Genomic DNA, 23,125 nt, shown 5'->3' on the forward strand with positions numbered 1-23,125 from the left:
TTCGGGGGATAAGGAACTCCATGCAGAGTCTTATTCTGAAAGAATACACCGTTTCACAGGAACTTGCTCATGTAGTAAAGGAATTTCTTGGGGTTAACTGTGTTTAGACAAGCCCATGAGTAAGGACAAGACTAGTTTCCTTCTAGAAAACAATTTATTCATAGCTTTGGATAGAAAACACCAAATACTTTGGAATTAGCTGTTTTACTATATTAAGGGAAACTTCATCTTACCTTTCCCATAGATGAGGTATTTTCCTACACACACCAAAAATTGAAAGCATGAAAGCTAAAAATATAGCTAAACTTAAAGCGTGCATAATTGGTAGATGAGCTTTTAAAACTTTTTCTGAGTGACATCTGAAATTGTTTAGGACTATAGTTTGCAATCTCAGACCTTTACACATTAATTTTCTCCTCTATAGTAGCTACAGTGCTAGAAGTCTTAGGATCAAGTAGCCTTGGTGGGGGTTACTCCACAGCCCTTGTAGCAATCAGGACAGAAGCAACCAACATCAGGAGGGAATTAAAACATTTCCTACCCTCTACAGTTTTTAACTAGTGTTGGTTAAAAAGCAGGTTTTAACACCTTTGACCAGACAGCTAGCTATTTTAAGACCAACAGCACTACAAACTAACAAGACCCAAATGCAACTGGCCTTCCAGACACATTTTCCTCCAAAACAGGACACTTATGAAGGGTTCCAAGGGAACACACAAGGTGAAAAGCACTTTGTTTTCATGCTGTGAGCTGCCCTAGCCTTTCATCCTAAAAACCCAGCAATTCATAAAGGAAGTTAGAAAAAGAAAAGTGTGTCAGCAGAACTGCTGGAAAACAGCCAAAGTTTCACACTTTGAAAAAGTCAACTTGTTTCAGCCTCCATATTACATGGAATTTTAGTCCTTTTGTCTGAATACAAGGCTGCTTAAAACAAGCAAAGCACAAGGGAGACTATGTACTATGGTGCTTGCCAAGCAAGCGCCAGCCCTGACACCGTGCAGGTGCAGTGCACAGGGTCCCTGCTCAGCAGCAGCAGCCAACACCCAGCAGTACAAGAGCACCCCAATCTCACCCCCAAGCTCCAGATATACCCCACATACAGGGAAAATCTGCATGGCCCCTCCCTAGCATCAGACTAAAACAGAAAAAAGTTACAGGCAACATGCTTCCAGGACAGCTATGGCAAAGCCTGTTTACCAAAAACGACAAATAACTGGAAAGCATTAGCTACCTGCTTGACAGGTCAGGCACTGAAGAGCATCCTGCCGCCCATAATCAGGAAGAGATTAGTTAGCATTTGAGTAGGCTGTTATAGCTCAAGACACAGTATCAAGCACACTGTGCTATGCACTCAACCAGACCCCTTGGAAGAAAGTGGATAAAGCTGAGGAAAAAAATGCATGGAAGAGATCATACAGAGCAGAACACATCCTCACACAGTCTTTGTGGTGACGAGTCAGGGCATTTCAGGAAATAAGGAAGCTCCCAGCATCTTGGCAAAGAGCAGAATTAAGCCATGAAAGAAGCCCAGTTCTCTGCTACATTACTGTCTCCACTGAGCTCGTACACGAGGGCATACAAGTCAAATCCTGTTGGCTTTCGTGATCTCATCGCATAGCTCTCAGCAGCCCAGCTATGCCATTACGTGCTTAAGTACTCCCACAATGGAAACAGCTGTCTCAGAAGTGTTGGAAAGGCAAGAGACCCCAAAAAGTTCCTCAAACTGCCACCCTGGTGATACAACAGCTTTTCTGGCTGATGTCAGAGCTAACGAGACAAGCTCAGTATACCTGTTACCCAGACAAGAAGCACCAAGCCCATCAGCTGTGACTGGAACACAGCCTAGTGGGTACTTGGGTTTTTAGCGTCACCAATGTTTGTTAACAGGGCTCAAGTCTTCAGCACAGCAATTATAGCTGGAGATTTTGGGCTTCCTGCCATTTATTCATTTTAAGTGAGCTCAACAACACACACAGCAATGAAAACAGTTTCAAGAGAGTGGTTATATTACACCTCTTCCACCATCGCTACTGAAGGAACAGCCTTAAAACCACAGCTGTAATTCAGGCTCATTTACAAGCTCTCTATCTTCCCTGAAACCTATTGAGCTGTTCTGCTTTCTCCTCCCAGCAATTGATTACTGGGGTGGATGGGGTGAGGGGGAATGTTAACAACTGTCTCCCAGCCACCTTTCAGTGATGCCATAGCTTGTGACATCACACTTGTCTCCATGGTGACACAGCAACACAACTGAATCAGAGCAGGAGCCCAATTAGAACAAGAAAGCTCTTTTGTGGTTGGAGCCATAGTAGAAGCTGTTATGGAAAGTACATCTTTCCAACAGTAAAAACCTCGCTTTTAGTTTGCCAGGTGAACGTAAAACTCCCAAACAGCCATGGCTAAGTATAAAAAAGCCCTTCTAGACTGGAAAACCCATGATATCAATAGCTTTCTTCCCAGCTCTAAAGAACACTAAGCACAGTCTGGATCAGAGATCCAGATTTCTTCTCCCTTTATGTCAAGTTCTTCTTTCCACTGTAGCCTGCCCACACGCTTAGGAGGCTTTTCAGCTCATCACGCTCAAACAAAGCCTCCCAAGTGCCTTTCAACTTGCCACAATTGGCATGTGTGTGTGTGTGGGGAACACACAAAAGAAACCAACCCAAGGCCGCCAATCCATAGTGACTCATGCCAACTAACACTCCACCTTCAAGGATGAAGCACACTCAGGATTTGAAACAGATGATATGAACAAGATCTGGACCCTCTAGGTATCTACATTGTGATGTTTTCAACCTCCAAATAAGTACGAGACATACAGGAGCAATCTCTGCTAACTTAAGTTGTTATGGTGCTGCTGGGGGCATGTTAAGCCAAATCTGACTCCCTGACTGATCTCCACTCTCCACCCTACAGTGCCTGTTAATCAGGAAGCACGTGCTGCAATCCCAGAGATAAGGCAACTGCCGTATCACTCTGGAGTGGCCAGGAGCAACACAAAGCTAGTGGGAAGTCCCCAGGGCAGAGCAGCTGTTTAGAGTGTACACAGTCAGGCTTTAATCCTTAGGCACCTCCACTTTGCCTACAGATTCAGCCCATTAAATACCAGCAACATTCAGGAGTATATTTACAGCATTTTTCTTTTCTCAAGCAAGTCTAAACACTGCAGCAGTCCATGAATAACCTTAGGGTATACTTTCCCAAGAAAGCAAGCTTGAAGGTGTAAGCCACAGCGCAAAGTCAGGCCACATGGAGTAAGGACAGCTGCACCCAACACACCTATTCTGTTCTTGCAACCTGATGGGAAACAGCGGCATGTCATTCTTGGTAGGGGAAATGGGGCACGCAGGTCGCTAGAACTGGCAAGCTCATGGCATTGTGGAGGCCGAGCAGCAATTAGGTTAGCAGCTGTTTTGTGATAAGGGGCACAGTTGGCTAAAACTAATTGAGTCAGCTTTAAAAAAAGAGATGCTGAAAAGCATCACACCATAAGAATTAGCATAAAATAGATTTAACAGGTACCCTCAACAATGGCAAAAAAAGCAGTTCTCAGCCATAATCCATCCAAGTGAGAGTCTTTATGCACAACACCTTTATGAGCTCCTACCTCTGCCTGGTAGTTATTTCACACACAACAGCAGGACTTGAGTTAATGCCTTAACAGTGACTAAGGCTCCTGCTAGGATTCACCCAGCCATTAAAGGCGAGCCATCCTACGGCACACGTCAGAGAAATGGGACAACAGGGCTTCAAGCCACTGTCAGCTGTGAACACCATCGGTTCGAACAGCAGATGTACACAATCCTGCACACTGCCTCCTGCAGGATGGCACCTGAGCGGCTCCAGTTTTCACAAGCTGTACTTCTACCCTTCAAAAAGGTTTTAGTTCATTATTCTTTAATTCATTCTGGCCTCAGTGTTCCTGGTACATGAACTCATTCACCCAGAACTGCAATCATCAGATCCACCTACTGTCTGAACACATAACATTGTCCATACCCGCAGCGTGTTTGCTAACAGAGCAAGAAGAGAGCAGAAAACATGATTAGGTATGAACCAAGCCTTGCAGCACTGGAAAAAGACATCAGCTACAGAAGGGAAAGAAACCTGAGAGAAGCAGAAATGACGGCTTTGGAAATAACCAGCCTCTAAAGTTATTTTTAGAGCTGCCTCCCCCAGCACCCAAGACACTCAGAGCCCTTGAAAAAAATAAATCAAAGGTAAGTGCACAGAGAGGTGTGCTAGAAGAAAGCAGACAGTGCTTCAAAGTTTACTGCTGCCTCACCACCAGCAGCCTAAAAGGCTGGCCTAGTTCTGTCCTGTGATTTGAGGAGGCCTCATCAGGCTGAGCTTTCCTTTAGCACCACCGGCTCACAGGAATGTCACCAGCTCCGCTGGAGTTGTGCCACACGTGTGCTGGGGGCAATAATGAGCGCTGCTCCATGCCTCATTGCATGGAGCTCTCAAGCTGCTGTCGCGCAGGTTTGGGCACAGCACTTTAGAGAGGAAAGAGAGACAGGCACTTTCCTCCTTTCTTCTTAAAGCGTGCTGCTGTTTAACACCCAAGATGAGAGGTTAGGGAGGGTTTCCTCTGCATGCTCAACAGCCCTCTACCCTTCCAGCCCCGGCACCTCCTCCGGCAGGCAGGGAGCGGAGGGGCACGTTCCCTACTGGCCCCCGAGGCCGGTGTAACCCGCCGGGGCCCCGGCACGGCGCCCGGCCGAGCAGAGGCTCGAAGCGCGGAGGCGGTCCCCTCACCCCGCGCCGCACCAGCTGCGGCCCGGCGGGGGCCAGCGCAAGCGCTCCCAGCTCCTCCTCAGCAACCAGGAAAAACACCGGCAAAGGCCGGGGCGGGTGCTGGGGGTGTGTGTGTATGGGGAGGCGGCCCCGGCCACCCTGGAGCCGGCCCAGCGCCCTCCGCCCCGGGGGCCCGGCCGCTTACCTCGCCCTACGGCTGCCGCAAAGAGCGGCGGCCGGAAAGCGCGGGCGGCGGGAGGGGAGCGGCGCGGCCGGGCCGGGGCTTCGGGGAGCGCGGCCGCCGTCGGAGCGGGGCCGCCCGCCCCTCCCCTCCCCGTCGGGCCCGGCGGAGCAGCGGCCCCTGGCGCCCCACCCGCCCTGCAGGCCCCGGGGCAGGGCAGGCGCCCCGCCGGGGCAGGGCCAGGGGTGCCGGAGCCCCGCAGCATCAGCAGCGCCACCGAGTCACCCCGCAGAGACCGCGGGAGCCGGATAATCCGGCTCAGATTTACGCCGCCGTGAGAAACCCGCTCCGAGGCACTCCAGGCAAGCCCCGGGCACCTCCCGGCCGCTGGGGAGCCGGGGCAGCTCCCGCTCACGGCTGCCCGTGCCCCCCACCCCCCGCGCTAGTTCATACTCAAAATGCACTGCCTCCCCCCCATTTCTGAAGCTCGCAGATTTCTTCAAGCCTGATGCCACACTGGCACTGTCCCAGCACAATGAAAAGTAATTAAAAGATCATAAAGATGAATGGCCAAAAAATTGGGATTTTTTCATTATTTTTTGAGGTGGGTTTTGGATGCCCGAACAGTGACCAAGCAGGCCAGATGAAACATAGGCCTGTCACAGAATGTGTCTGCTGAAAGCGCGCAACTGTGTGCACAATTTGCACAGCTGACAGGGAAGAGCATTTGCACCAGCAGTTACACAGGCAAGAGGACTGAAGACAGGTAGCCATACGGACTTTGTTTCCCTTCCCCCGAAGGGCTGATTTCCCCCCCCCAGTCAGCCTGATTCAGTATCTGACTTGAGCAAGAACAACAACTGTGAGAGAGCAGGGCTGTAAGAGCCTGCTTTGGCAGCCTCCCCTTAGCAACCCGGAGTATTTTGCAGCACTCATCTCCAGTAAGAACGTTAACAGAGCAGCGATAAAAGCTAATGTGTGGCATAATACCACTATTAGCAGTGGCAGCCTCCAGAATGCCCTAGAAGATTGCAGGGTGACAGTGAGATACAGACACTGGAGCCTGGTGCCAAGTGCAAAGGCCAACAGCAGCAGTGCTGTGGCCAAGGCAACAGGCTGCTGGTCAGCAGACTGGTACTTCCCAGCGTCTGGGATTTCCCTGCTCAAGGCCTTGCTCTTGGCACACTGCAAACTTGAGGGCCACTGAAACTCAATGCTTTTGAATCAAAGTAGCTACTTTGTGCAGGACCAGAGCTCAGGAGGTGCAAGCACTGACCAACACCCCTTTTTTCCCCAAGGGATCAGAATCAGCAGCTGTTCAAGTACTGGGAAAAGTTCTCCAGCTCTATTCTACTAGTACCCATCTCCCCAAATCCACTTGGTCTCCTGGAAAGTCCCAGTCCAAGCTGTACAAGGCTGGGCATTACACCAGCTCTGCATTGCCAGGGAGCTTGCTTTGCTCAGAGTAGCAGCGCTAAGAGGCCAAAGTCCCAGCCTGGGCCAGCTGCTGCTGGAGTGGCAGGTCAGTCAAGAAAGCACTGGTAGCTTTTCAATAGAGCATACTGAAACCTGGAAGGGTTCCTGGACAGGAATGTCATGACTCAGGACCCTGTGTCTGGGCCAAGCTGAGAGACTGAGAAAAGTGTCAGGGTTCAAATGAGGAAGAGAAGGCTTCCCAACAAAACAGTTACTCAAGTGACCATACAAGAGGCAAGGGAGACCAGCTCTACGGTAGTGTGCTGGCTCACGAGCCGCCCTGACACACACTGTTCTCCACAAGAGCAGCACTGACCTGGCAGCTGAGCGGGCAGCAGCACGGCCCCTAACAAAGGCCTTCAGAAGGGGGTCCAGGAACCACCCTGGGGACAACTCCACAGTAGCCTTTGGGACACTTTCTCTAGCTTCAGACACGGATAGCTATCTTATGTATAAAGCCTAAGAGGGATGCAACATCCATGCTTTAACTTCCCAATTTTAGCTTTCAGTTTAATGCAGCTCTGTAGATAAGCCCACCCCGGGTAGGAAGTTTTAGGCTTGGAGATCCTTCTTGAACACAGCAAATGCCCTGGTGGGGCTCTGTTCAGTTAGCTCTTCAATCACTCCCAGAATATAAAAAACAAGACAAATAATTCTCTTAGAAGTTTGACTAATCTTACGACAACAACTTGCAATAAAAATTCCCTTTTATCAACTCCTAAATACATTTCAGCTTTCATCAAATACCACCTTGCGCTATGACAGTGCATCAGTAGAAAGGCATATGTGACATCTAATCTTTGCTTTAATTCCAGCTCTGACAGACTCACACCACAAGTAGGAATTTACCTTTGAAATATTCACCACTCAAGTTTCTTGGTCAGCTTTAAACTGGAGAGACAACACAGTAGCTTAAGCTTTGATCTCTTAGAACTAGGTTCAGAAGAAAAGATCACTGCAGTGAAACCTGGATGTCTTAATGAAGAGTACTAAATAAGATACACAAGACAGTCTACATGTCCTTGATGTAAATACTAGTGCTAATGTTTAAAATTTATGCATCCTTGTATCGTTCCCCCTTTGAGCTCCGCTGTCTGATGCGGCGAGCCACAGCCTGTCTCATGCAAGTCCCATTTAAAGACACTGTTTTCATTTTCCTGATGTTGCCAGAAGAGCTGACAAACTTAACCCCCAGAAACCCCGTACAGCAGCAAGGATAACCACGCTCTGTGTGCACCGTCTGCTAAGACGAAGCAGCAGCGTGCAGGCTGAAGTACTCATGTGGGTATCAGGCATCCTTCTTGCATCCTAGTATGATTATATGCCCCTCTGTGCCTTTACTGGCAATTTCACAGTGCAGGACCAAGCCTACCACCAAGAACCCTAGGGGGAAGCATCAGAACTCGGCTGTTTTCCTTCACAGTATTTAAGTGCTGCAAGGAAATTCAGGAAGAGGCCTGGCAGCACATAACCCACAGCCCTGTCCTCTACAGAGATCAATCAATCTCCAGTCCTGGGAGCCCATTACTTCCCCCGGGACTGCTTGTCACCTATCCATGATAGCAGACTAGCAGCCCACACCACGGTATATAGACACTGGTAGGGCCCTACCTTATGTTGCCCATAAAATCAGAGACCAGACTCACACAGGCAGATGTATCTGAGCAGTTACCTCACTGTTTTCAGTGGAAATTGCAAAGGTTTTTGAAATGGTGCCTTCACAGAGAAGTGAAGCACAGGGCTGAGGCCCAGGTCAGGACTTCAGCTGTGGGGCCATTGTTCCCCTTGCTCACTGTTTTTCCAGTGGACAGAAGGCTGACTTCGCATACCCGTCTGCACCAAAGGGCCAGCAATTCATTAATTTTGCAAGACAAATTGAAGTGGACAGAATTCCCTCTCCCCTCGTTAACTAGCCCATCTGCAAATAGTTTAACTTCCACTTGTTTAAAGTCAGCTTATGTCAAATGCCCTGGTGTCATTCTGTCCCCCACTTCTCCCCCTCTCCAGTGGCAGGCTGGCATGGAGACCAGGAGAGAAGGGAAGGATAAACCCATTCTTCTTGAGCTCTTCTGCAGGGACCCGAGTTCACCATTCTCATCTCCAAGCCTGAACTACAGCCTTCACAGAACTTTATCCAACAGCGTGAACTCTAATCACCTTCCAAAGCAAACAGCAATCATACTTAGTATTTCTCCCCTCCCTTTTTAAATCTGCTCTGATAGGAAACACACTGACAACTTGTCACTGCAGAAATTAAAGTGGATTTTTCCTTGAACAAGGCCACCCGCCCGCACAGCCTTAATCCTTCCAGCTCACATATGTTACTGTAACTTGCACTGCACTGAATCCAATTATGCCTCCTCAATCCATTAAAATAGTTGCGGCTGTTGCACCGGTTGTACAGAGCAAAAGTATCACCTGAAGAGACAAAACCAAGCCCTGCTGCAGCACGGCTTTGCAGCCTTACTTCTGCAGGCAGACATGCCATGCGTTATTAAGGGATTTAAGTGTCCGAGCAACTTTTACAGGGTCCAGCGAATAGTTTACTCCAAACTATTTGGGGCTGGACTCAAACAGGAAAAACTATACAGGAGACAAGAACTGACATACAGTTACTTGTAAGTGCCTGGCAGTTATTTGTTATCCATTAAGAGCTTTTAAAATCATATCGCTCTGGCAGCGATATACAGCTAAGAATGAGCTCAGGGAACAGCAGGTCTCCCATGCATTACACATTAGGCTGGAGCAGCAGATGAATAACCTTGAGCTAATTAGTCAGGAGTGTCCACAAATCTAAACTGCATGCACAGATTAAGCAACTGAGTATCCAACTACTGACTCACACACAGCTGCAAAGCAAAACGCAAGCTCTCCCCAGCAGCTGACGATGTTTGCCCTGTCAGCTAGAGGGCCGGGACACCACCTACAGCCAATCAAGTTCCACAAAGGTACCTGTTGGCCACAGAGTGCTCCATGGTTTACCAAATTCCATCATATTCTCAGTATTCTCCAGATAGTCAATCCACATATAACAGAAAGCAAGTTCTTGCATTATCACCTTTGCTGACAAAGATCTAGCAGGGGCTGCACAGGGTCTTCTTGTCCTTTCAAAACCAGCACACTGCACAGTAGCTACACCCCAGCACTTCCCAGGGCCTTCAGCTACACCAAAACCTCTTATACTGCCACCACCACCACAGTACAACAGAACAAGCAAACCACAGATGCAAAAATAGCATATAACCATTTTGTACTTGCACCTTAACGGTGAGCTTTTAGGTTTTCCATGACTGCAACATGGAAATTCAGCCAAATTCTGCAGCTAATCTTCTTCCAAATATCTGGACACCACTGCAGATTACGCACACGTAAATTATCTTAATCTCAAAGACAAGCAGGCGAGATTTGATCAGTAGTTAGGCTTACTTTTCCCCACATATTCAAGAACGTGTAACTTCATAGCCCCAAATTCCTGTTGGAAGAGCAATTACCAGCTAAGTAATTTGGACCCTCTGGAGTCGAGTCTGCCAACTTACACAAATTGGCAATCTGGCTTGTTATCATCCCATGTGACTAGAATGTATTTTAGGATCCAATGCCACATGCTGTAGTTCCACCCCCCCTTTTCTTCTTTTCCTCTACCAAGTGGCAAGTTACAGCCCAGGAGTTAGAGATCCTAATTCCATTCCCATCTCAAATACACATATCCAGCGCAACCAGGGGTCAAGGTCTGTACCTTTGCCGAATCAGTATTGTTAGTCCCGGACATAACCTTCTTAATGAAGACCAGGGTAGAAATTAAGAGCTATATTTACTTACTGCTCAAAACCAACGTTAACATTCCCACCTCCAACACAGTACTTTGATACCTGAGCTACACCCGCAGTTAAATTCAGAGGCATTCTGCCTAAACGCTTAGACGGGGTAGGGTGGCTCAACACTGGGGTGCAACTGGGGCAGCCTCAGCCAGGACCTGTTCTCCCAGGCTAAAAGAGAGGCTTTGCAAAGCCTGCGCTGGCCAGGAGGTGCCGGCTTGCTGCGCTGCCGAATGTCAGCCTTCGGCATTCACACCTCACTCAGACAATGCTCTGCTCTTCCCAAGGGAAGGAAGAATCCAAACATCACCTTAAAAAAGGGTCAGTGTCCCCGGCCCCGGCGGGGGGAAACACATTCGGTGAAGCACTGTTTTGTTTCCTCCCGCAGCCGGGGACCCCTCAAAGGCCTTCAGCACCGGCGTAGGGACTCGGCCTGACCCGCCACGACCCCGCTTGGCCCCGCAGGCCGGGGGCAGCTCCCGGCGGGAGGCGGTGGGGCTGAGCAGCCGCCCTCTCCCAGGCAAGGCTCACCACCCCCCCCCCCCGCGCAGGGCCCGGCTCTCCCCGCGGGGACGCGGAACCCCACGCAGCGAAAGCGGCATGCGTGGGAGGACAGGGCAGCACCCCCCCCTCCCCGGAGCCGAGCGCGGAGGCAGCAGGAGCCCTCCCGCCGCGGCCACTCAGCTCCCCTCACGGAGGGGCGAGACACGCGTGGGAAGCGGAAGCACCACCTGCGATCCCGGCGGGGCGGCGGGCCCGGCAAGCGGCGGCGGCGGCAGCAGCAGGCAGGCAGGGCGCGGCATCCCCGCCGCGGAGCCATGCAGGGCCCGGCCCCCCGCCCGCCCGCCGCGCCCCGGGCAGTCACTCACATTGCTTGAGGAGCTCCAGACACAAAGCCATGGGAGACACAAAGGAGGGGCGGAGGGGACCGGAGAAAACGGGGCGGGGGCGCGGGGGCGCTGGGCCTGGGTCCCGCGGAGGGGAGGACGGGCCGTGCCCGGCGGGAGGAGGAGAAGGAGGAGGGCGGGCCGGGGCCGCGCCGGCTGCTCCTGCGGCCGCGGGCGGGAGGAGGGAGGAGACGCGCGGAGCCACCGCCGCACTCACCGCGCCCGCCCGCCGCTCCGGCTGCGCGCCGCGGGCGGGGCCGCGCCTTAAACCCCCGCCCCGCCACGCCCCGCGCGTCACCGCCACGCCCCGCGCAGGCGCGGCCCCGCCCCGCCCCCCGCCACCGCGGGGCGCTCCCACGGCACGGGGCCCGGTGGGCGCGTCCCGTCCCGTTCCGGACCGTACGAGGTGCTGCCCCGCCGCCGCCCGCGGTCACTCGCCGGGAGCACGGCGATCGGGCGCGTATCTCAGCGGTAACCGGGACCCCCGCGTCTCCCCCCGCAGCGGGGGCGGGGAGGGGACGCAGGGACAGAGGCGGCGGCTGCCGTTCCCGCACTCGAACTGCCGCGGGTGGCAGCGCCATGCGTGGCAGGAGCGGGGTAGCCAAACGCTGCTGAACAAAGCGGGCGCCTCGCCCACCCCCACGCGGGAGCTTTGTCTCCTGTTCCTGGCCGTGGGAGCCACGGGGACATTTTCCCCAGCACGGCCCGTCCCTCACCCGCGCGCAAAAGTGGGTTTGGCTGAGAGACACCTACCCCCGCCCCCCTCCGCTCCCCCTCCCGCGCTCTGGGTCCCGAGCTGGGAGGTGCGAGTGCTGCCACGGGCCCACTGCCGGAGCGCAGTGTTAGCGGCAGGAGCATCTCCAGGCGGAGACGAATAAATGGAGAAGAAACCAGTGGGCAAGTGGATGTTTCCCTGGGTGGGTGTTTCCCACTGGTCACAGATCTACCAGCTGAGCTCCATCCTGACAGGCCTGGGGAGAGGGAGCTGAGCCTCACTCCACTGGGTGCTGTTGCTGTGCTTGACGCCCGGGCTCTTTGCCTCCCCATTAGGCTGCCTGAGCAGGGATGATGGAAGACGGATGTGTGGAGGGGAACAAGGCTGGTACAGCTCGCAGGCTGCAGTGAGAGCCCAGCCAGACAGAGACACACTGGGTTTGGCACCAGGGGCACGGACGTGCTGGGTGCTGGAGTAGTGTCCGGCTCCGTCCCTCAGATCCCATGTTGCAACATCTGGAGCTGGGCGTGAGGCTTGTCCAGGCTGTGGGGTGGGGGGAGACGTCCCGTGAGGCCAGAGCCACGCCACGCGAGGTCTGGCGCGAAATGGGAGCAGCGGGTGCCTGCAAGCCCAGCGTGGCGTGGACGCTGCCTAACGATGCTGCCTGCAGGGTGCTTGTCCTCGGGCAGGGCTTGTGGCTTTGCAGGTAGCGGTGTTGCTGCGTGGCTCCCGCCAGGAGCACGTGTGGTGCCCCAACTCCTCACTGTTACCTTCAGCCCTTGGATGCTCTGATTTATTTATGATTCACTGGGTTCATGGTGCTCAGTGGAGAAGTCTGCAGCAAGGAGAGATCAAAGCGCCTCAGGGAAACACCACACTGAGCTCGTGTGCTGCCAGCTCCAGCAGGCAGGGCTGAGCTACCACCACCCTCGGCTTTCAGTGGTGGAATCGCTGTGGATGTGCTGCTTCTGCTCCCAGAAGCAGAGCAGCAAAGTGGGCCTGAAGGAGGGTCTTGCCAGAGAGTCAGCCCTGAGACTTGGGATCTGCAGCCCAGGGCCTCCCCTCTCCACTGCCTACCAAGAAAAACAAGAAAACTTGTTTTCAGTTGAACTGCTTCCAGGCTTGGGAGTGGTGAGCAGCTCTGGACTGAGAGCCCCTCATCCACACGGGCTGTGAGTAGCTCTGCAAAGATCTCTGAGCCCATCTCTGCCTGAACCCTCAGGAATACCCTGGCTCAGTAGATGGAAAAAATAATGGAAAAGCATGAAGGAGAGGAAAAGCAACCCAGAACAGGAGAAACATGCACAAAGAAATCCTCATTTGCCTGCACTGTCTGAAATCCTGCAAATGCTCAGGCCTGGGTGCACGGCCTTACTAAACCTCATCCAGTCTCACTGTCCTGGCACGTGTGTTTGTCTTAGCTAAGACTGTCATTGGTCGCTGCTGGGCTGCTCCAGCGACGGCACGAGCTCTGTGGCCAGGGAGGGAGAACCAGAGAGGTGCTGAGCATCGCCAACAGCAGGGACAGAAAGCAGCATCTGTGATTGCCTGGCACCAGGGCAGCTCCGTGCTCACCCCGTTCACATGGATGGCAGCAGGGCCAGTGTGCTGGGATGCTGCGAGGCCCCTCAGCCTAAGAAGAGGCTGTAGGTATCTGCTGGCACACTGCTGTCCGATCAGCGCGGCCTCATGGGCAGAGCACCACACCACGCATGGGCTCACTGCGGCTGCTCTCCCAGAGGCTCTGAGCAAGCTGAGGCACCCCTTGGTGCTTCAGTTCCTCCTTCTCTCCCACAAGGACAGCACTATCGACTCCCTTTCCTGCCATCGAGTCTGATAAAAGCAAGGAACAAGAAGGACTTGGCTTTCTGACTATATCACCAAAGGAAAATGCTGGCAGCTGCCTTTCTTTCTAGTTCTTTGTAGATGACCCCCCACTGGGAGAAAGCAGGCTTGGCCAGGACCTTGGAGCCTTGCTCACTTCCCAGTATACTCCCAGCATTGGTGGAAAAGGGAAGAGCAACTGACGTCATCTACCTGGACTTGTGCACAGCGTTTGACACTGTCCTGCATGACATCCTTGTCTCTAAATTGGAGAGACATGGATTTGACAGATGTACCACTCAGTGGATAAGGAATTGGCTGGATGGCTGCACTAAAAGAGTTGCGGTCAATGGCTCGATGTCCAGGTGGAGACCAGTGACGAGTGGCGTTCCTCGGGTGTTGGTATTGGGACTAGCACTGTTTAACATCATTGTCGGTGACGTGGACAGTGGGATTGAGTGCACCCTTGGCAAGTCTGCTGAAGACACCAAGTTGTGTGGTGCGGTCGACACACTGGAGGGAAGGGATGCCGTCCAGAGGGACCTTGACAGGCTTGAGAGGTTGGCCCATGTGAACCTCATGAAGTTCAACAAGGCCGAGTGCAAGGTCCTGCACGTGGGCTGGGGCAATAGCAAGCACTGATACAGGCTGGGCAGTGAATGGCTTGAGAGCAGCCTGTGGAGAAGGACACGGAGGGGTGTTGGTTGATGAGGAGCTCAACATGACCTGGCAATGTGCACTCGCAGCCCAGAAGGCCAACCGTATCCTGGGCTGCATCAAAAGCGGTGTGGGCAGCAGGTTGAGGGAGGTGATTCTCCCCCTCTACTCCACTCCGGTGAGACCCCACCTGGAGTACTGCATCCAGCTCTGGGGTCCCCACCGTGGACCTGTTGGAGCCTGGAGTCCAGAGGGCCATGAAGATAATAGAGGGCTGGAGCACCTCTCCTATGAGGACGGGCTGAAAGAGGTGGGGTTGTTGAGCCTCGAGAAGAGAAGACTCAGGGGAGACCTTACAGCAGCCATCCAGTACCTGAAGGGGGCCTACAAGAAAGCTGGAGAGGGACTTTTTTACAAAGGCATGTAGTGATAGGACAAGGGGTAATGGTTTTAAACTGAAAGAGGGTAGATTTAGGTTACGTATAAGGAAGAAATTCTTCAATATGAGGGTGGTGAGGCACTGGAACAGATTTCCCAGAGAAGTTGTGGATGCCACATCCCTGGCAGTGCTCAAGGCCAGGTTGGACGGGGCTTTGAGCAACCTGGTCTAGTGGAAGGTGCCCCTGCCCATGGCAGGGGGTTGGAACTAGATGATCTTCAAGGTCCCTTCCAACCCAAACCATTTTATGATTCTATGATTCTATTAAGTCTATGGGCAGCCGCTTCCATCTCCCTTGCATCTGCTTGTGTTGGCACAGCATCACGTGTGGGCTGCAGCTCCCCTCTTCCTAGGAATCTGAGCAAGTGACATTTCTGTGGGGTTCAAACCCGTTGCAGCCATTCCTGGGTGCCAGAGAGACACATGCACACAGCAGGCAGCAGAAGGAGAGCCTGCTGTGCTGTGTGCTGCCTGTAGTGGAGCTGAAACCTGGCAGCAAAGAGCATCAGGCTCAGCTTTGCTGAGGCAGAAGGACAGATATATTTTGTTTTTGGTGGTGGAGTTGGGAGGGTGGGGTTGTAGACATGGTACAGGCTTCCTGGGGAAAAGGGAGTGCTGTCTGGGCACAGGGCTTGATAGTAGAATTTCCATAATAACAAGGAAAAGATTAGAGGGTGAAAATGAACAGGTAAGCGTGCAGACAAACAGTTGTCATAAATTTCTTTGTGTCCTACAGACATATGAATAGATAATGGAACATGTATGGGTACCATTTTTTTCCCTTACAAACACTGAAGGAGCATGCAACAGAAATCTTTCCCTGGTGCACACGTGTGTGCACACACACACACACTGTCTCTCTAATCCCTTTCCTGCTGGTATGTCAGAGAAAGCTATTTCTGGAACGTGAAATCTAGGTCAAAAAGAAGGAGAAAATCTGAAGGAAATGGTAACAGTCTCGCTCCTCAAAGGCCATATGGGGTCAGCTCTGGCTGATGCTATTAGCAAAAGGGCCACAGTGGTGATTTATTCCTCAGCTGCAGCCACTCACGCCAGGCTGAACAATATGTCCTGGCTTGGTTTGGTTTTTCCTTTGCCTTCACATTGCTACTTTTTCCCCACAAAGAAGAGAAGGCCGTGACAGCCGAGAGAGGAGAGGAGCAGAACTTGCTTTTGATCCCAGAGACCAGGTGATCACTGCACACAGAGGAGGAGGAGGAGGAAGGGTGTCTGTACCCATCCCTCACAAGCCAGTGCTACGTGACTTTCCCAGAAGCTGTGGAAACTTGTCCCACAGCAAACCAGCCCTTGGGGATTTGGTCAGCACGATGATGGTTTGTGCTGTGACACTGCATGGAGGTGTGCAGAGGCTTTGTCTTTCCTCCACTGAGCACAACCATGCTCCCACTGCAAGAGCATCAGTGTTGGGGAACCAGGCTGGGATCTGCCTTCTCCTGGAGCGGGGCAGGGTTCCCAGCACAGCAGTGGTCCTGGGAGCCATCTCTCTAAGTTAGTGATGAAAAGAAAACAAAAGCAATACAGAGAAGACAAAGCAGGTTAGAGTCAGAAGGGTGGCTATTCTGTCATGACTTTGGGGAGTATCTCTCCCGGATAGTGCTCTCATGCCCAGCCTGGGCTTGGCAAAGTTCTGGCATGTGGATGGGCACAAGGTGTGTGCAGCCCTGGCAGTTGTTTATGGGAGTGCTGGCAGCTCTCAGGGATGAGCCTTATGCCTGGCTCTGGTTGTGATCAAGGTTAGGCTGGCCTGAAGGGCTAGACTTTCTTGAGCTCCTTCTGCTCCAGGTACTGTGGTTCCTATGCTGGGCTGTGCTGGGGGCCTGCAGCCAGAGCTGCCATCACAAGGTCAGCAGAAAGGGAGAACAGGAGGGTTCATACTCTCAGGGACATCCATTGGTAAGACAGATCAACAAAGACAGCCCAGTCCTGGAGGAGGAGGCAGAGCTGGATTCCCTGGCCTCCCTGCAAGAGATTTGGGCACAGGATAAGGAGCCGGGCACCTGAGCTTTCTGGGAACAAGCTGCTGAATCCCACGGCCGGATGCTCTGAGCAAAGGTGACATTACCAGATGGCATAGGGAGGACAGGGAAGAACTTGAGTAGGAACTGGCTTGGTGTGAACTTTCCCTGCTGTCACGGGCGTATTGGGTGGAGGCTGGGCTGGGGTCTCTGCCCTGGGGATTCTCACCTCCTTTTGCTGTGCTTTGCTCAACTCTGCTTTCGTGTTTCCCCTGGACATCAAATATTCAGCTCTGTATTGCAAGCAGTCTATTAAGCAAGCAATTCCCAATGCTGCCTCTAATAAGAAGGAGCTGGGGAGCCCTTTGTAATGCTCAGGAGCCGAAGTGGCTGTCGGCTGAACGCCTGGCAATTAGATGAATAGGTTTCACTGGGGCTTTTGAGTCCCCGGCTTTGCAAGCACAAAGCTTTGTTTAAGGTTGATCAAGGGCAGCTCATCATCTGCCTCGATGGCTGTCAAATGGAAGCTAATTGCCTTGTAATGCACAAGTGACACAGGCATTTGTGGGAGGAACTGGCTTGTCAGAGGTGTGACAGTTGTCAAGGCTCTCCCACCCGGCCGTGCTCCCCACGCAGACCCCGAGACTGGCACCCCTCCATGAAATGGAGCTAACCGCACCTCCTCGTGCACTCAGCTGGTGGCTGAATCCCTTTGCTGCACAATTCAACCCCCATGCTGTCCTCAAAGAATGAGAAGCCTGTGTCGCTCACAGCACTGCTGCTGCTGCCGCCTCTTTAGGATGTGTCCCTACAGAGAAGAAACCAAATCCCTCTCTCAGGGACTGGGCATGTTCCCCTGGGCTGGTGCACAGGTGTTGGTGCAGGAGGGTGTCTGTGGGAAGAGAGCGGGTGAGGGCTCTCAGTTGTTTCATCCCAGAGCCCTGCATGGAGCAGAGGCCACGAGTGACCATTAGGTCTGCAGACAATGGTGCACCCACTTCTCTCTGTTGGTTCAGACTGATACTGTCAAGCTGAGAAGTACCAATCTGCTGCTCAGGAGACCCCTCTTGTACAACACCAACCAATTAAAGCCTCTGTGATGCACATTTTCAGGGGGAATTGAGCCCAGGTGGCTGATTAAAGGTGTGACTGCTGTCCAGATATGCCTCCTGCCTTCCTCATCATGCACACGCGCAAACACAGATGCTCCTCTCTGCTCCCCACCCCCTCAATCAAAAACATTTCCCTCCCCAAACCCCAGCAGCCAATGCAAAGAGCTGGAGGATGTTCTGAAAATCAGCAGATCTCCGCCGGGCCACGTCAGAGAGAGGTGGCAACCAGTCATTTTGGAAGTCCCCTTCTGTGCTATTCCTGCTGTTGCTTCCTGATGTTAGCCTAAATTTGCAGCAATGCTGAGCTCAGCATGGGCTGTACTGCCAGCAAGGAGCAGGGGTGGGCTTGCAGTGAGTGGGGTGAGCCAGGGTGGGAAGAGCGTGGGACAGAAGCAGAACAGAGAGGGTGGTAGGAAGGAGGGATGGGGCTGAGCAAGCAGCCCATCCCTCCCAGGGGATCTCTTCCAGTCCCTGTCTCATCCTGTGGACTTTGACTGTGATGACCCTGGAGTGCAGACCTCTCTAGGGAAGACATGAGAGCATGGGTGTGTCTCTGGGTGGGAAGGCCTGGAGCCGGGCATAAAGGCTGCCAGTGCTCCCCTTCCTGCTTGTCCCTCTGCCCACTGCTGGAACAGGGCTCTGACCTGGCTCCCACCAACAGCCCACTGCTGCGCTCCAGCAGGTTTACCCACGTCAGGTGTGCGGAGGCTGCTCTGAACTGCCCCGTAGCTCTGCGGTTTAGCATGTTCTGTGGCTCATGCCAAGACCAGCCTGACAATGACAAAATCCTCTTGCCTGCTCTGGTGTCTGCCTGGCATGTTGTCCAGGCACTGCCATGTCTGGGAACAGCAAGGCACCACCTTTTGTAACCAGTTCCCAAAACTGTTCCCAGGATGGGACCCCTCAGCTCCTTGTGCCCTGCGTTACAGTCGAGCCTCACCCAGAGCACTGGGGCTGTCCAGGAGCCAAGAGGGACACAGGCTGCCTTGAAGAAAATGAAGCAAAAGTGATGCAGATCAAGTGACTTGAAGCATCACGGAAAGGTAACAGGTTTCTCTTCTGGCAAGAGCCTGCCGACTCTCCGGAGCCTGCTCTCGTGCCCCGCTACCCTGGGAAGGCCTCACACCAGCTGAAATGCTACAGTGAGAGCAGAGCTGCTCCCCACACTGCTGCTTTGCACAGCTGAACCTAGTGGCTCTGCTCAGGCCTTCAGGAGCCATTTGCAGAAGTAGCATCTCCAGAGCAATGCTCCTCCCTGCCTCCCACAGCCCTTGCATGTGTTTCCAGGGGAGGCGTGGATCACTGGGGAGTGAAGCCACTGCTGCAGATGGTGCTTTGGTAAAGGTAGCCACAGATGGAGCCTGGCTGCACCAAACATGTCCCTGGGCCAGGGTGGTGCTGGTCTTTGCAGTGGGGAGCCAGCACCAGCTCATTTTAGGATGAGACACAAAACCAACTCTTGCAACTCTTCCCTCCTGGGCTTTCCCAGCACTGCAAGGTCTGAGCAGCCCTTGCTATTCCTTGCTGTCTTGAGCCCGTGATCCCATCATCCTGGCTAATTTACATCCTGGGACAAAGCACTCGCCTTCCTTGCTTCCACCTTGCTGGGTGCTGAATGCATGGGGCGTTCACAGGAGCCTCCTCGGGCAGCACTGCAGGTGGGCATAGTGGTCCTGCTGGGGAGCGCGGGCAGCCCCGGCTCCGGCCAGACATTTGGTGAAGAGACCCACTCTGCTGCGGCGCTGGGAGCTGCCTCCTGGAAGAGACGGCCCAGCTGGTGAGAAACACCAGCTGAACAGGGCTGCCTGTGGCCTCGCTCCTACTCCGGGGGATGGAGTCAATCCTGACTCACATCCGAGGGAAAGGCCAGGCTCTCGTCCAGTACAGTACCTACTAATTGAAAGAGAAGGGCCTGGAATGAATAGTGCCCGCATCCAGAACCAGGCAGGGCATCTGGAGCTGGGTATAATGCTGCTGATCGTTCAGTGCACTGAGGCGGCAGGTTGCTGCGCTCTGGAGCTTAGGAAGGCTCGTTAGTGCCTTGAAACTCAGAGCAAGACCTGTTTTTACCCCACACCAGGGATGTTGGGATCTCTAGTCGATGTACATCTGATGGAGAGGAGCAAATAGGACTCAATGCATTAGACACCTACGTGGCTGCTGCATTTCTGTCTCTGGGAGAGAAAGAAGTTGGAGCCAGTCCAGCCAAAGGATGAACTCCCAGCATCTCACTGTCAGAAGATTTTGAAAGACTGGTCTCTAGGCAGCAGCCCGAGGGCTGAGTGCACCAGGGCGACACTGTCTGCCAGTTACCTCTTATGCCCTGCCTGCAGGGGAAGGGACCGTGCGTGAGCGCTGTGAGCCCAACACACAGCACCGCTCCGCCACTGCATGGAGCTGGGGAGTCGCCTGGTTGGCACAGGAGCTGCGCTGGCGAGCTCCACGTTCAGCACGCTGCTGCCTGGGCTGCGCTGCTCAGGCCCAGCCTGGCGGGGGTCCTGCCCTCACTGGCTGCAGCTCAGGCAATGCTCCTCCCTGCCTCCCACAGCCCTTCCAGGAGAGGCGTGGATCACAGGGTCAGACCTGCCTGTGACTCTGCTGGGCAAAATCACAAACCCTGTGGGTCTGGAGGTGGCAAATCCACACCATTCGCCTTTTCCCCCAGATCCGATTCCCCAGGCCTGTTTCCAGGACTCCTGCCCTGTGCGGGAACTTGTGAAGTTCATGGCGAACCCCAAATCCTTGTCACACCTTCATCACTAAGGGTTGGGGCCAGATGCCTTCAGCCCTCCCTCCTTCCGTCAGCCCCAATTTCTGCCTCTGGCTGAAGGGGCTGCAGAGACCAGGATATGCTCAGATCCTGGGGAAACCAGTGCAGAGTCCCTGATTTTTTTCCTGATGGTTTCAGAGAGAGGTCAAGCCTGTCAATTGTAGCCTGGATTGGGGTAATAAGAGATGCATAATGGAGAGGAGGACGAGGAAGATGGATGGTGTAGGGCAGCAGGGCTGCTTGCCTGTGCTGCAGGTTCCTGCTGCACCTGCAGCCCCACAGGACTTCAGGCAGAGAGGGCAGCCAGTGTTCCTGGGCAAGGTGGGCATCCTACGGGGTGCTCCCAGCTGCAGCTCTCAGGCCTGGGTTTGGCTTGACTGAGTGAAGACTTTGAGCTCTCCTGGACCTCTGCAGGTCACGTCAGCAGTGCTGGCCAGATCCCAGCAACCACAGCCTGTCTGCCATTTCAGCGCCTGCATCTGGACATCCAGCCCCAGCCATCCTAGCAGCATGCCTGGCTGCTGACCTACCTCTCTGGCACAGAGCAAGCCCCCGTAAGCCCACAAGTCTTGGACAACCGTGGCTGGACGTACAGGTATCTGAGCCCAGCGCCTCATGCTTGACACCTCCCAGGCAGCCGGCAGCAGTATCCCCTGTCCCCGCTGGCCTTGCGCCCCTTCCCCTCCACTTCCCTGCCGACGCTGGCACTCACTGCTGTTGGTGGGCAGGGTCCTGCTGCCGCTGAGGCTGCCTGCTGGCGGAGGGGAGATGGAGCGGACGGAGCCCGTGTCCTCTTCCTGGGAGCAGCCTGCCTGGATGGCTCGGAGGTAGCTGTGGCTCCGGGAGCGGAAGTAGCTGGGCAGCGGCAGGTCCAGCACCTCCGCGGCGGCTGACTCGGCCTCGCTGTAGGTAGAGTCGCAGACTGGCTCGTACTGCTCTCCCAGCTCCGGCTCCGGCGCCTGCACGGGAAGAGGAGCAGAGCCAGTCAACCCTGCATGCAGGCAGCCCTTTCCCTTCCTCTCCGGCTCCTCTCCCTGCAGTCGCCCTGCCGCCACCCCTGCATGGTCCCACCTATGGCAGACGAGACCGGGAGGTGCAGTGGTCAGTACTGGTGGGATGCAGGATGCCTGAGCTCTCTGCCAAGAGAGAGGGAAGAGGGAACACTCCTTGAAGGCCAGAGAATCCCTGCTTGTGGAGTAGGAGAGACTTACCACCACAGTGTCTGGAAAACACCCCCCAGCCTCTGATGGAGAAGCTGAGAGCATGTGAGGCTCAAATCCCTGTCCAGCCTCTGACAGGTCCCCCTGCCTCACCAGCACAGCTGGGAGACCCCAGCCTCAGCTGCAAGACCCTACCGTGGCACTCATGCTCCTCGGTGGGGAGAAATGGCCTGGCCCTACAGCAGGCTGCAGCATGGAGGGAGAAGGTGGGAAGGTGTGGGCTACAGGGGCAGCCTCCAGGCTTGACCAGGGACAGGCTGGTTGTGGGTGGCACCATTGGGAAGCCATCCTAGCCCCGTCTGCAGTGGGGGACCAGGAGAGGGCTTGGCGGCAGGCCATGGCAAGTTGCGCCAGCTTCGCTCCCTGCTTCTCCTGCTGCCCCGTCTCCATCCCACCCGTGCCTCTGGCCCTGCCCTACTCTCCAGTAGCAACGGCTGGTCAAACCTGGACTCAGGAGGGGCTTACCCAGGTTGAACCAGAGCCAGCCTAAAGCAGAACGTTATGAAATACAGATGAGAGATGCTGAGATTGGCCCTGCTGCCCACTTCCATCTCTCCTGGCCCTTTCTTTGCCCTCAAGGACAGTATTGCTGCCCAGATTTGGCATCTGAGCTCCACAAGGTTTGGGTCAAAATGTTCATCTACTTTCCCCCTAAAACTGATGGTCCCTAACCCCCTGCCAGGGCTGGGGGAACCAAGCTCTCCAGCTGCCCTGCAGTGCCCAGGTTGGGAGCGCTGCTCCCCTCACCTCCTCCTCCTCCTCCTCCTCCTCCTCCTCCTCCTCCTCCTCCTCCTCCTCCTCCTCCTCCTCCTCCTCTTCGTCCTCCTCCTCCTCCTCCTCCTCCTCCTCCTCCTCCTCCTCCTCTTCGTCCTCCTCCTCCTCCTCCTCCTCCTCCTCCTCCTCCTCCTCTTCCTCCTCCTCCTCCTCCTCCTTCTCCTCCTCCTCCTCCTCCTCCTCCTCCTCCTTCTCCTCCTCCTCCTCCTCCTCCTCCTCCTCCTCTTGCTGCTGGTCCCGGGCATGGGCTGACCCAAGAGCCTGCCTCACACCCTGCTATGGGTGTCCAGGCTGACCCGAGCAAGCTCCGTGAGGAAGGAAGAAGGAAACGCCAGCGGGATGGTACCTGCTCTCCATGGGTAAATATCTGAGGGATAAGTGAGGGGGGTCCAAAGATCTGGAAGAAAGAGTTGGAGAAGGTTAAAGGCCAAGAACGGGTGAGCCCCTCACACAGACAGCCATTGCACAGGGACCAAGGACGAGGGGAGCGGACGGCCCGTCCCCTGGGACCACCACTGCTGACACTTCATTACAAACTTCAG

The 23,125-nt window shown here is 54.2% G+C and overlaps 1 protein-coding gene across 9 annotated transcripts in view; it reads right to left on the bottom strand.

Moving 5' to 3' along the window:
• DLGAP4 (DLG associated protein 4) overlaps positions 1 to 23,125 on the bottom strand; it is a 149,910-nt gene that overhangs the window by 35,121 nt on the left and 91,664 nt on the right. For 3 of the 9 annotated variants that reach the window (XM_075109233.1, XM_075109231.1, XM_075109232.1), the window contains one exon: positions 21,302 to 21,548. In XM_075109233.1, the coding sequence (XP_074965334.1) occupies positions 21,302 to 21,548 (247 nt within the window). The other 6 variants (XM_075109240.1, XM_075109238.1, XM_075109236.1 and 3 more) reach the window with 6 other exon arrangements.

This window comes from Phalacrocorax aristotelis, chromosome 13 (genome assembly GCF_949628215.1).
Source record: "Phalacrocorax aristotelis chromosome 13, bGulAri2.1, whole genome shotgun sequence".
Classification (NCBI taxonomy): Eukaryota; Metazoa; Chordata; class Aves; order Suliformes; family Phalacrocoracidae; genus Phalacrocorax; species Phalacrocorax aristotelis.